Source organism: Sorex fumeus, unplaced genomic scaffold (genome assembly GCF_029834395.1).
Source record: "Sorex fumeus unplaced genomic scaffold, SorFum_2.1 ptg000095l, whole genome shotgun sequence".
Lineage (NCBI taxonomy): Eukaryota > Metazoa > Chordata > Mammalia > Eulipotyphla > Soricidae > Sorex > Sorex fumeus.
In genome coordinates this window covers 7,868,013-7,882,451 of record NW_026606152.1, presented here as the reverse complement: position 1 = coordinate 7,882,451, position 14,439 = coordinate 7,868,013, and the positions used below count along the sequence as shown (strand labels likewise).

The following is a 14,439-nucleotide window of genomic DNA, read 5'->3' as shown; positions in this document are numbered from 1 at the left end:
AACATTTCCTGGTAGAAATAGCATGAAATTACCTACCAATAACTTTTGCTCGATACCAAACTCCATCTTCAAATTTAGCTACACAGGCTTGATCTTGAACTGGACAGAGGATTTCCAGATTTTCCCCATCCTCACTTTTATAGAATTCCTCAATTGTCTTTAATAAAGATAAAAATTCCAGGCTTTCTAACTAAAAAAGGAAAGAATAAAGACACTGCAGATTCATAGAAACTTGGTATTTAAATGTTGCATTATTAAAGGTACTGATCATTCAAGTTGCAAAAAATTTAGACAAATCAATTGTTATTTTATATATACAATATTCTGTTACAGTAGTACTGTGTATATGTATTAGCAAAAAGTTCCTATATCTGGGGACAGAGGAATAAACAGCAGAGGAAGGTGCTTGCTTTGCATATAGCCAATCCGGGTTTGATGCCTGGTATCTCATATGGCCCCCAGAGCCCACCAGAAGTGATTTCTGAGTACAGAGACAGGAGTAACCCTGAGCACCACAAGGTGTGGCCCCAAAACAACACAAAAATCCCCATCCCCATATATCTTAACTCCATATTCTAGTTATTTCTCACTCCACCTACATATTTCTTATTATTGTTTCATCAAAATGAGATCAGATAGTTTGATTTACTTTTTCTATAGTTCTTATTCTTAAATACTTAACTAAATACACATTAGTACTTCTAGATTACATTTCTATTTCCATAACTGACCCAAACCAGTATCCAATTAAAGATTATAAATTTTTATTTTTTTCCTTTTTGCCACACCAGTAGTGCTCTGGTATCCCAGAGTGCAAGGGACTGGACCCAAGTCTCCCACATGCAAAACATGCATTTCAGTCCCAAACTATATATTTTATATTAATATTTATATCATCATGTTTCTGATTCCTTCTATCGCTTGTGTCACCAAGTAATTCATGGAGTGTTATCTTAGAATTGTGAATTTAGCTTCTTTCAATGCTTTTACAGTGAATTGATAAATTTTTCAAACTAAATTGAGAAATTTTTCAAACTAAATTTACAGTGAATTGATAAATTTTTCAAACTAATTTTGGCAAGGATTTGTGAAATGATCATTTTATTAAAATAGAGCTTTCTCTTTTATTTTTATTTTTGGTTTGTACCTGATGATGCTCAGGGGTTCCTCCTGTCTCTATATGCAGGAATTGCTCCTGTCAGTGCTCTGGGGGAATATATGGGATACCATGGATTGAACCCAGGTCAGCTGTGTGCAAGGCATATGTCCTACCTGCTGTACTATGCTCTAACCCTCTCTTACTGCTTTAAAATATAGCTACTATAGGAGCTAGAGCAATAGCACAACATGCCTTGTACATGGCCTACCTGGATTTGATCTCCAGCAACACATAAGGTCCACTGAGCCCTGCCAGGAGTGATCTAGGATTAAACTTGAGTACATCTAGGTATGCCTCCCAATGCCCACAATGAAAATAGCAGATGATTCAGCAATACCATTCCATTTTCCTAAGAATGTATCCAAAGGATACAAACATATTAATTTAAAGGATTATTGACAGACACAGAAAATATGCTATGTGAAATGAGTAAGGAGAGAGACACAGAATGATTGCACTCATTTGTGGGATATTAAAAACAATATGAGATTAATACCCAAAGACAGTATAAACAAGAGCTAGGAGGACTGGAGGAATGGTTGGAAGCTTTGGGGGCTCACTTAGGACAGAGAGAAGACCACGATGACAATGACAGCTGAAAATGATCATTCTGGACAAGAACTGAGCGATGAAAGAAAGTGAAGTGATATACACAATAACCTTTCAAGACCTGTATTGCAAACCATAAGACCTGAAAGGAAAGAGCAAGAGTAAGAGCAAGAAAGGGAGAGAGGTACAGAGAAAGAGAGAAGGAAAAAAAGGATATGGTGCTGGTGGTGGGAGGGAAAATTATGACAATGGGTGGTGGGAAATGTACACTGGTGAACATGAGTGAACATGGTGAACATGGGTTTTGGAACACTGTACCACTGAAACCTAACCATGAACAACTTTGTAACTATATATCTCATGTTGATTCAACTAAAAAAAATAAAAGGATTCTTCATACTCCTAAATTCATGGCAGTGTTAATCATAAAAGATGGAACTAATCTACATGTTCACTGGCAGATTACTGGATAAAGAAACTATGGTACATATAGCCAGTGGACTATAACTCAGCTATAAGCCCCCACCCCAAATCAAGATGATAATGAGATATATCTTACACCAGTGAGAATGGTAAGTATCAAAACAAATCAAGATGACAATGAGATATATTTTACACCAGCAAGAATGGCATGTATCAAAAATACTGGGATAATCTTTTGGGCAGGGATCTGTTTAAAAAGGACCTTCAGGGGCTGGAGCAATAGCACAGCGGGTAGGGCGTTTGCCTTGCATGCAGCTGACCTGGTTTCGATTCCCAGCATCCCATATGGTCCCCTGAGCACCGCCAGGAGTAATTCCTGAGTGCAGAGCCAGGAGTAACCCCTGTGCATCGCTGGGTGTGACCCAAAAAGAAAGAAAATAATAAGGACCTTCATCCACTGCTGGTGGGAATCTTGTCTGGTCCAATCTCTATGGAAAACAGTATGGAAGGTATTCAATTAACTCAGAATTGAGCTCCCATATGACTCAGCAATTCCACTTTTTGGTATCCATGCCCCGGAGGTGGGACAGGGGACACACATTTATTCAAAAGACGTATGCACACTTCATTGCAGCACTCAGTAAAATAGCTAAGATTTGGAATCAACTTAGCTGTCCAATGACAGCTAAGTGGATCATGAAGATGTGGTATATATACACAATAGAATATTACACAGCTTTAAAGAATGATGAAATCATGCAATTTGCTGCAACATGGATGGAACTGGAAGACATCATATTAAATGAAGTAAGCTAGAAGGATAAACAGGATAGTATCAATTGTATGTGGTATTTAGAATATCTGAATGAGGGAATGCAATGTTTTAAAGAGAGGGATGCCCAGTTTAACTTGGTCTCAGAGTATTGCACTGTTGCCTTGTCCTCCCGTTGTTCACCGATTTGCTCGAGCGGGCCCAGTAATGTCTCCATTGTGAGACTCGTTGTTACTGTGTTTGGCATATTGAATATGTATGTCACAGGTAGCTTACCAGGCTTTGCTATGCAGGTGAGATACTCTTGGTAGCTTGCCGGGCTCTCTGAGAGGGGTGGAGGAATTGATTGAACCCGGTCAGCCAGGCCGGCTGGGCCTGCCGCGTGCAAAGCAAATGCTCTACCACTGTGCGATTGCTCCAGCCCTTCTCAGAGTATAGGGAGAAGAAAAGAAAGAACGGAGGGGTTCGGGGAGAAGAGACAAATGAGAGCAACAGAGACCAGGTCAGGGGATTCAGGTACAAAGATGGTGTTGAGAATCATAGAGCCAAACATCCAAATCAGAGTCAGCAACACTAAAATCAAGAGACTCAAATTTTAACAATCAAATATAAAGATGCCTGTCAAGAGGGCAGGCTGGAGGGGGCGGGGGACATGAGAAGGAACCTGAGAAGATTTTGGAGGAAGGTGACACTAGTCATTGGATAGGTGCTACAATATTGCATTATCTAAAACTCAACTACGAATAACTTGAGCATGGTGCTTCAATAAAAAATTGAAACAAAAACATGGATGGAACTCAGATGGAGGTGAGTACGAAAACGGAATTAAGGCATAACATGAAAGTAAATTAAGATTTAACTCATGAGAAGAATATAAATAATAAATTTATTTAAAAATACACACATATGTACTCAGTGCCAAATAAGTATTAATCTACAACTCATTTTGGGAGCCAGTATAGTATGTGTGTGAGATGTTAGGCTCTGAATGAGGCCTCACTATTTAATTTTTCCTTGCTCTAACCCTTTGCAGCTCTAAAGCCACAGGCAAATTGTTTCATCTCTATGGTAATATCTTCACATCTAAATGAAGATACACTTTCCAAATGACTGATGTGAAGATTAACTGACACCATACATTATGGTCCTTAATTTATAGAAAACACTGATAAAAGAAGTTAACAGGACAAATTTTTCTTGCTATCTAAACAGAAGGTCATACCACCAAAATTTAATATAGCTATAATACCAATCTCTTTTTTCCTTCAAATTCATATATTTGATGGTATCAAACTGTAAGATATACAAGGTCAAAACAAGAGCTTATCATTATGTTTTAATTTGTCAATATATCCTCTTTCCTATGTCTCTATATTTCAGAAGGAAAACAATACTTTTGGTATCTATGTATTCCATTTCCCTCCAAATTTCACTAGCATAAATAACAAAATTCCTCTAAACTGCTATGAATATGTGAATTTCTTATTTAAAGTTACAGCTACTAAAACTTAAATTTAGAGAAGGTTGATAGTGCTTTACTCTATATTCATACTGAGATCTAATTTGTTAGCAGATTTCTAGCTGAAATTTGAAAAAAAATTACTTCAAAGGAACATTATATACTTACCAACTGAAGGTAGAAATCAGTAGGACTATTTATGTGACAAACCATAACTGAAACAGTTTCCATTTCCTTAGGTAAAATAGGTGGATGATAGCGTAATGTCATATTTTTTTCAGAGTGCCCTCTTGGTGATTGTGACCGAAACCTAATTGAAACATGAACAAGAGTTATTTTCCAAGAAGAGTATCTTCTCTCTCAATGATTTCATCTGAATAAAGAACTTGTACATATATTATCGATAGAGAATATTCTCTTTTTCTATCTTCTATTAGTTCTTAGAACTGTCCTCAGCTATTACATTGTGTTCAATAAGATGTCAAATCTCCAAACTCAAACCTTCAAATCTGAGTAGAGATGGGCCTGTATGTTCTAATCAAATTTAAGACTTTTTACTCTTTCAGTAGAGTTCATAACCAGAAATCTATGGAAGCTTTCAGTTAAGACAAGCTGGATGGTCTCTGTGGCTCTTCAAGTTCTAAGGATGCATTTTAAGTTTTCCAGTATGTGGGTAGCTTCTGGAGTCATCTTATTGCTCAGGACAGAGAATACTTCCCACAATTTCTATGGCTACTTTGTCATCTTTGTTCATCAGACATACAGGGAAGCAACTAAAGGTAACTTTATTTATTCTGGATTAATATTTTGGATAAATGAATTAAGTAGATTGGTGACAGTGAACTTACTGCAAAGGTTAGAAAACTTAAGTAGGAACTCAAGTTAAAGCATAATATATAAAAACCATAGTAGAGTTGTTTATAAAATTAAACATAAAGTTGTTCATTAGTGGGGTTGGAGCAAAAGTACAGCAGGGAGGGTACTTGCCTTGCATGCAGCCAACCCGGGGTTGATCCCGGCACCCATTTATGGTACCTTGAGCCAACCAGAATGAGCTCTGAGTGCAGAGCCAGAAGTTACCCCTGAGCATTTCTGAGTGATAGCACAGTGGTAGGGCATTTGCCTTGCACGCAGCCAACATGGTTAAAAATATGACTATCAAAGAGTCTGTAGTAATTAAATTTGTTTTTGGTTTTTGGTTCATACCCATTGTGCTCAGTTTATTCATGGCTGTGTTTGATGAACTATATGCAGTGCTGGAGATTAACTCTGGGTGTGCTGTATGAAAATGCTTTATATGCTGTATTCTCTCCAGCCCCTAAATTTTTAAAAATTGAGATAATATTGGTCTAACACAGTCTCTTGATCTTTTCACTCTACTTCCCCAGTCCTTGGTAAACTGTTTTTAATGAACGCTATTACCTGGCTTTTTATTATATACAACACTTAAGAGTAAGATCATCTGGTATTTGTCCTTCTTCTGAATTACTTAATATAGCATATCCCTTTCCAGTACCATCTCTACTATAGGCAAAGAAAGGAAAGATTTCATCCTCTCTACTTTATTCATTTATTTATCGTGTTTTGGGTCACACTCAGTAGTGCACAGGGGTTACTCCTGGCTTTGCACTCAGGAATTACTCCTGGTTGTGCTACGGGGACCATATGGGATGCTGGGAATCGAACCCGGGTTGGCTGCGTGCAAGGCAAACACCCTACTTGCTGTACTACTGCCCCAGCTCCAGATTTTGTCCTTTCTAATAGCAAAGTATTACTCCATTGTGTATATATACAGCTTCTGGTCTACTCATCTGTTGTTGGGCACTAAGGCTGTGTATAGCACTTGTAAACAGAACCACAATAAACAAAAATGTACCTTTGAATTAGAGCATATACCTTTGAATTAGAGCTTCTGTGTTCTTTGGATACCCAGGAATAGAACTGATACATCATGTAGATATGGTGGGAAATGGAAGGGAGGAGCATTAGATGAACTAATTAAGTAATTTTAAATCTTGCCCCCTGAAAAGATATTCAGTCAAAACAGGTAATGGAATATCTGAGGGTGGAAGATAACAGGAGTTTGATAAAAGCAAGTCAGTCAGGAAACATCCTTTTTGCCCCCTTACCTACACTCTGAGATGTAGAGAATAAGGAAAGTCAAGTGGACAAGGAGCCACTGGGGTACAGTCCTAGAGAGGACTAGCAACAGATGACAGAGCAGCAAGCCTCAGGAAAGGGAAAGAGGGTGACAGTGTTCTAGTAGCTGATTTCAGATTAGGAAAGTGTGAACAAGAGAATAACATAGCAAGGAAACTGGGTCATTGTACAATGGAGATGAGGAGAATGCGAGGGACAGGACTAAGATGCTGTACCCTGAGCCAGGGATCAAAGGACACAGCAAGTGACAATGTACACAGGTAACAGGATATGTCTGGACTTTGGGGAGGAATCTGGAACCATCTACTTATGCGGCACAGTAAGCTTTAACTTCTTAAGCATCTACGTTTTATATGAAAATCTTTATACAATTCTCAAGAATTTATGAGCTCAGGAATAAATCCACTCTCATGCTAATAATATGGTAATTCTACTTTTCATTTTTGAAAAAAATCTTCAGAGTTTTCCACCAAGGCTGAACCACTTTATGATACCATGGTGAAACAAGGGTCCCTCCTTCTCTACATTTTGTTACTGGGCTTTTTGATAAAGGTAGTTTTACTGGTGTGAGGTGTTATTTCATTATCAATTTGATTTGCATTTCCCTGATGAGGACTACTTTTTAAAAGTGACTGCTACCATTTGTACGTCTTTGGGGGTATTAGATATATAAAAGATATAATCCAAGGTATTTTGATTGGAGTGATAGCACAGTGGGTAGGGCATTTGCCTTGTACACAGTCAACCCAGGTTCGATTCCTCCCTCCCTCTTGGGGAGTCTGGCAAGCTACTGAAAGTAGCCCGCACGGCAGAGCCTGGCAAACTCCCTATGGCTTATTCCATATGCTCAAAAAAAGTAACAAGAAGTCTCACAATGGAGATGTTACGGTGCCCACTTGAACAAATCGATGAACAACAGGAGGACAGTGCTACAGTGCTACATTTGTTATGTAATTATATATTTTTTGTCATTCAGCAAGGCTGGAGCAATAGCACAGGGGGTAGGGCGTTTGCCTTGCACGCAGCCAACATGGCCGACCCAAGTTCGATTCCTCCGTCCCTCTTGGAGAGCCCAGCAAGCTACCGAGAGTATCTCGCCCGCACGGCAAAGCCTGGCAAGCTACCCATGACATATTCGATATGCCAAACACAGTAAAAATTGTCACAATGGAGACGTTACTGGGCTCGCTCGAGCAAATCGATGAACAACGGGAGGACAGTGACAGTAGAACTTTTGTTTTAGTGATAGTGATTTTTGCAGTGTAGCAATGTTTTAGCTGAAAGTAATTCCATTTATTTTTGCATTTATTACTTATGGAGTCAAATTACCAAAGACAACACTTAAGTCAGTATTATGAAGTGTTAAGTTCATGATATCGTTGATGCATTTTATGGATTTGGGCCTAATATTCGGTACATTCTGAGTTAAATTTTGTGCATAGTATGAGACAGTGGTCCAGTTTTATTTTCTCACATGTGGCCACCAAATTTTTCCAACAACCATTTGGTTTTGTTTTAGGGCCATATCTTGTAGCACTTAGGGGCTATTTGACCTTGTGGGACTAAATATGGTCTCAGGTTGTCAAACAGGGTTGGTGAATACAAGCCAAGTGCCTCACTATTTCTTGGTCACTTGAATAGACTTTTTCCCCATCATTTTATGCTCTTTGCTCTCTTGTGGTAAATTATTTTTATGTTTTAAGCATTTATTTCAGGGCTCTCAATTCTATTCTATTGGTTTGAGTGTCTGATTTTGTTCTGATACCAAGTTGCTTTTTACTACTATAGCTTTGTAGTATAAAGTCAGGGAAGACAAAAGTTACCATCTTTCCCCCTCAGGTTTGCTTTTTTAAATCTTTTTTTGGTGATTCCATGCACATTTTAGTAATATTTGTTCTATGTCTTTGAAGAATGCAACTGAAATTTTAATAAGGATTGCACTGAAACTTAAAAAAAACTGCTTTGACTAATGAATAGCAATGGGTGATTCTTTAGATAGAAGGGTAATTTTATGAATATATTTCCCATTTTATTGTATCATCTATTTCTTACAATAATGACTTACAGTTTTCCACAGACAAGTATTTTACCTCTTTAATTAAGCTGATTCTTAGTATCTGATTCTTTTTCATGTAATTATAAATGGTATATGTTTTCTTGGTATCTTTTTCACCTCACTGTTTGCATATGGAACTGCAACAGATCTCTATTGATTTTTGTAGGTTTATTTAGTGTAATGATGTTTAGTGGAGTGTTTAGGGATTTTCTATGTATGTCATCTCGTCATTTTACAATAAATATTTAAATTATTTAATTTAAATATTTTAGTTTTTTTCCAATTTGGTTCACTCTTTTTTTTCTTCCTAACTGCTGTGGTTAGAACATCCAGTAGTGATGACAGTCCTTATCTCATCACTTATCTTTATTGTGTGCCTGAGCTTCATGGAAAAGCTTTCAGTTTTCTACTAATGAGTGTGTTATTAGCATAGGTTTGCTAACTATGACCTTGACTCTGTGGTGACATGTTCCTTCTATACCCATTTTGTTGAGTTTTTTTTAAAAAATCATAAATGGAAACTGAAACTTGTCAAAAGCTTTATCTGCATCTACTGATATGATAAGGTTTTTATTTTTCCTTTAGATTGACATTTTAATTGACTTACATATTGAACCACCCTTGTGCCCCCGGAATAATTCCCAATTTGGTTGTAATGATGACCCTTTTAATATATTTTGTTAAGGATTTTTTCATATTTGTTTATAAGGGATATTGGGGAGTAGTATTCTTTTTTTGAGATGCCTCTGCCTGAAAATCTGCAATTTAATCACATTAAATGGTGGTGGTGTTGACTACTGAACCCAAGACTTCGCAAGTGAAGGATGTATGCTACCACTGAGCCACATCTCTGGCCTAGAGTCTAGTTTTAAACTTAAATCTACTATTCTAATTTGTAGCTATAATATAAAAGTGCCTAAATTTTAACAAGTTACCTACCTTGCTAGTTCCATAAAAACTAATGCATCTCTAAGAGACACAGGCATATCACTGCTTATTTTGTTTGTTGGTGGTTTCTGCAGATCTACAATAAGCACTCCATCTTCTTCCCTAAAAACTTTCATTAAAACAGCCTTCTTATTTACCATTTTCAAAAATTCTACTTTAGCTTCTTCTCCCCAGCCTTCATTCTGTGCAAAAAAAAATTCCAATATATTTAAATTATTATACAATGTACTTATTAGCAGCAAATTTAGTTTTAGTTGGATATATTAATCAAAACCTACAAACAAGTAAAGGCACCGAACCAACAATAGCTATTAAGCAACAGGTAGGGTCACAAATGAAAAGATAGTCTTTATACATGCACAATTCAAGGACCGTATTTTTATAGTTTCAAGGTGTCCATAAACTAGCAGCATTTTAGATTTCAGTTTCACTTCTGAATGTAAATGTGAAGATTACAAAGATTTAAAATCTTTGATACGTAATGCACAATTTCCCACTTAAGACACAAAAAATTCAAAGGTAGTTTTGAAATTATAATAGAAGCTATACAGTAATACCATCAAGAATTTTTATTATAATTATTAGCACCATTATCTAAATATGTGAGGTGTAGACTACTTAATGAAGCAAAATACTCATGTAAAAAATTGGGGCCTCCCAAGCTGTGTTCTAGGTACCTGGGAAACAATCTCATTGATACTTGGCTTGGTGATGAGGGTCTGACAGTTTAGCGCTAGAAGTCTGATGATGTGGTGCTGATTGGACCAGGTGGTAGGTGGGAAACACCACCAGGGTCATTCCAGAGATGTTTAGAGACCACCAGGAACATGTTTGGGGGTTATAAGGCCTACACTCATGTGTTGTTCAGAGATCACCAGAGATACACCCAGTGGTGTTCAAGGGGCCATGTGGGGCTGGTGATGAAATTTGGGACCTGTGCATGCACCAACGCATGTACTGCCAGACCTTTAAGCAATCTTCCCAGCCCTCTAAAAGAAAAAATTTAAGATGATCTTTGAATCTTAAAGCACTCATATACATAAAATTTCAAGGTTTAAAAACAAAAATCTTCCTAAAGTATAAAATTTGAAATCTCTTGGTTCTTACAGAGGATAGGCTACCCTCCCCCATCTCCCAGTTCTTCTGCAAGATTTGAAGTCATGCTCATGAACTGCCTCTGGCACCAAATAAACTCATCCACTGGTCATGGTCCAGAGATTATAAATAAATCTTGGGCTGGAGTGACAGCACAGCGGGTAGGGCATTTGCCTTGCACACAGCCAACATGGCCGACATGAGTTTGATTCCTTTGCCCCTCTCGGAGAGCCCAGCAAGCTACCGAGAATATCTCGCCCACACGGCAAAGCCTGGCAAGCTCCCCGTGGCGTATTCAATATGCCAAACACAGTTACAACAAGTCTCACGATGGAGACGTTACTGGGCCTGCCCGAGCAAATCAATGAACAACGGGAGGACAGTGATACAGTGATAAATAAATCTCAAAAGAGATCAACAACTTGCAGAGATGCTTCCAGACCAAGAGAAAATATGCCTTGAACTTGCACAGATAACAATATGATTAGTCATACACAGCTGAAATACTTAGCACCTGAAGAAAAAATAAATCTCACTTACTGAATTCTGTGGAACAATGTCTTTCAGTGAGCATGGCTGTGCTAATGGCTGAATGTTTTTCAACAGACTTTCAATATAGGGTTCAGACTTCCTTAGAATCAGACATAAGTCATTTAACACTATATGCTTCTTAGCAACGTGTTCTGATCTCACATAGGAATCACCAGCTCTAAGTAAAATCAAATAATATTTAATGGAAATAAGGTTTCAAGCCAAAACTTACCCCAACTATGCATTTCTAAGGATATTCTAAGTTCAATATTCTAAATAGCTAAATTTCTGTTCATACTTTTTTACTATTATATAAACTTGATATAGTTTTTGCAAGAAAGATACTCTTTCTACCTCTAGAATTAAATTTCAACAACCTCCATCTGAATTGCCTGTCACATGACTATTAGTTTAAGCTTAAAGGGGATAAGGATCAACACAAAACAGAAATATAGTCATAAAGTTATAGCCATTATATAAAGTGACCATACTTTTGTTAACACTGAACGTTACTAAAGAAACATTTTCAGTTTCTTTCTGTTTTTCTTTTTTCGTTTTGGGGTCACACATGATGATGCTCCGGGGTTAGTCCTGGCTCAACTCAGGAATCACTCACCGCAGGGACATATGAAATGCCAGGCACTGAACCTGGATTTGCTGCATGTAAAGCAAGTGCCCTATCCACTGCGCTATCTTTCTGGGCTCATCAGTTTATTTTCATTGAAAACTGAGGAAACAATATTTGACCTAAGATGAGTCAGATGCCGTATGCCAACATATCATGCAATAATTATTTTTTTGTTTTTGGCCACACCTGGCTGTGTTTAGGAGTTACTTTGGCTATGTGCTCAGAAATGACTCCTCACAGTGCTGGAGGTGGGGGAGGGGGGTCAGGTAGGGGGGCATATCAGGGTGCCATATTGAATGCCAGGGATCAAAGCCTCTTGGCATGCAAAGCAAGCTGCTTACCTGATGTGCTATCAAAAATGCAATCAACCTGCTTAAGTTAACTTTAATACTATTATTTAACATATCATTTAAAAAATCATACCCTGCTTTGAAGCAACAGAGAAAAGTACTAAATTCACATCTATAAAATATATTTTTAAAATCTCCCTACCTAGTAACAGTGAATAATCAGAAATACTTTACTAGTCTGGTTGCAAGACAAAATATAGAGAAAAACAAAATACATGTCCTGGAAGTTGAAAAAAAAAAAGGATTTCTTACTACTCCTTCCAGATTTCCTTTTTCCTCTGGTCTCCAATCTCTGCCCCATGTTGAATAGCAGGCCAGAAACATGTAATAATTATAAAATATCATACCTTGTAACAATTAGGACTTCAGAGTTTCCAAAATCTACCATGAATATCTGTATTAGTGCAACTTCATAAACTGAGAATTTGGTCGGACTGCTAAGTTTTCTAGTATCTTCACTTTCTATTGGAATTAATTCAGTGATAATTCCTCGACACCACATTCCATTTTCAATGCTTTTAACAAATATTCTTGCACCTAAATAGAGAAAGTGACTGTAATTTTAGCATTTATATTGGAAAAACAACTATTTTTTATACACACAAACATTAGTTCTATCACTCTAAGTCTGGGAGACACAGTCTTCACTGGAAATGAGGTGCAAAACACATAACCCAGCTCACCTCATACCTTAATAGAGTACATCTATACCTCATTCAACAATAAATATTTTTGGAGATGAGGGGTACATTTATGGCACAGATATGGTAATTGTCTTATGGGTAAATATTTACCTGTAAACAAAAATTATATTCATTAAATATGTACCACTTTTCCATATTTATACTGTTTCAATGAAGATTTTTTCAATTTTTAAGCAGAATCTCCTGCCCCCGCACCAGGCAGTCTTCACTGAAGCCCCTCGGAGGGGGGGCAGGTTGAGTCTCCCACCCCGCCTCAAGCAGAGCCCTTGCAGCCGAAAACCTTCAGAACCCAGCCAAAGCCATGCTCAAGGTCACTCTCCACACGCTCGGATGAGCTTCACGCATGAAGGAACCAGCAGAGGAACGCAGGTGTGAGGGACCCGTGACTGAGATCTCCAAGCCTGCTCAGACTGGGACTGGGCCTCTTCTACCCAGATTCCCCATTTTCCAGTAGGCTGGCAGTCACACCCACAAACTCCCCCCAGCACCATGAAATCCCATCAACAGCCAAGACCCAGAGACTATAAAATAAAGCTCCCGGAAGAGAAAGAGTGAGTTTTCCCTGGAGCACCTCTATCCCTCTTGGAGAGCTTGGCAAACTACTGAGAGTATCCAGCCCGCATGGCAGAGCCTAGCAAGCTACCTGTGGCGTATTAGATATGCCAAAAACAGTAACTATAACGGGTCTCATTCCCCTGATCCTGAAAGAGCGTCTAATACGGCAGCATTGGGAAAGACAAGTGGGGAGAGGCTGCTAAAATCTCAGGGCTGGGATAAATGGAGACGTTACTGGCGCCCACTCAAGTAAATTGATGAACAATGGGATGATAGTAATACAGTGATACGGTGATATTTAAGCACTGTGATTTACAAAACTGTTAATAGCAATTCAGACAATGTTACAACTTCAAAACCATTACTCGTGTCATAGTCCCTCCATTAATGTCCCAGGATTCCAACAGTAAATTTTAGTTATCTCACCTATAATTTAACTTAGATTAAATAAATCCAAAATTTTTGTGCTTAGGATCCAAATCCATAGTATAAAAAAGTCTATATGGGTTAGCCAAATGTTACAGTATCTAATTAAACTTCACATTTTACTTGGAGTAATTCCATTACCTAGCTCCAAAATGTCTGAATGATCAAGAGGTAGGCTCTTATTGCAAAACTGATTCATCCTCTTTTCCAATATTGTTACATCATTTATTTGTGAGTACTTCCGAATGTAGAAGTGGCATGGATGTATAACGTGGCTTACAAAAACTAGCTCAGGAGAACCTGTATAAGAGTATTTAAACAATATTAATAAATAATATATTAGGAAAGAATTCACAAAATCTGAATATCCTATAAAATAATAGAATATTTAAGCACTATGAAAGAGGCCAAACCCAAAATAGTACTCAAGCAGATAAAATGAATAAGTAGTATTTTCAATACATATAATTTAGTATATTACATCAAAAGTTCAGAATTTATAAGCATATTTAGAATTTTCAGTGAGTTAGGGTGGGAATAGTGTAAACAAAAATGAAAAGACGTATTATATATTAATTAAGCAAATTGTTTATTGTATTTTTAATTTTTTATTAGTTATTCAGT

At 37.5% G+C, this 14,439-nt stretch overlaps 1 protein-coding gene across 1 annotated transcript in view; it reads right to left on the bottom strand.

Moving 5' to 3' along the window:
* RNF17 (ring finger protein 17) overlaps positions 1-14,439 on the bottom strand; it is a 195,667-nt gene that overhangs the window by 104,500 nt on the left and 76,728 nt on the right. Inside the window, 6 exon segments of the mRNA XM_056133014.1 lie at positions 37-190; positions 4,531-4,672; positions 9,518-9,708; positions 11,162-11,330; positions 12,478-12,667; positions 13,957-14,115. Of these exon segments, the coding sequence (XP_055988989.1) occupies positions 37-190; positions 4,531-4,672; positions 9,518-9,708; positions 11,162-11,330; positions 12,478-12,667; positions 13,957-14,115 (1,005 nt within the window).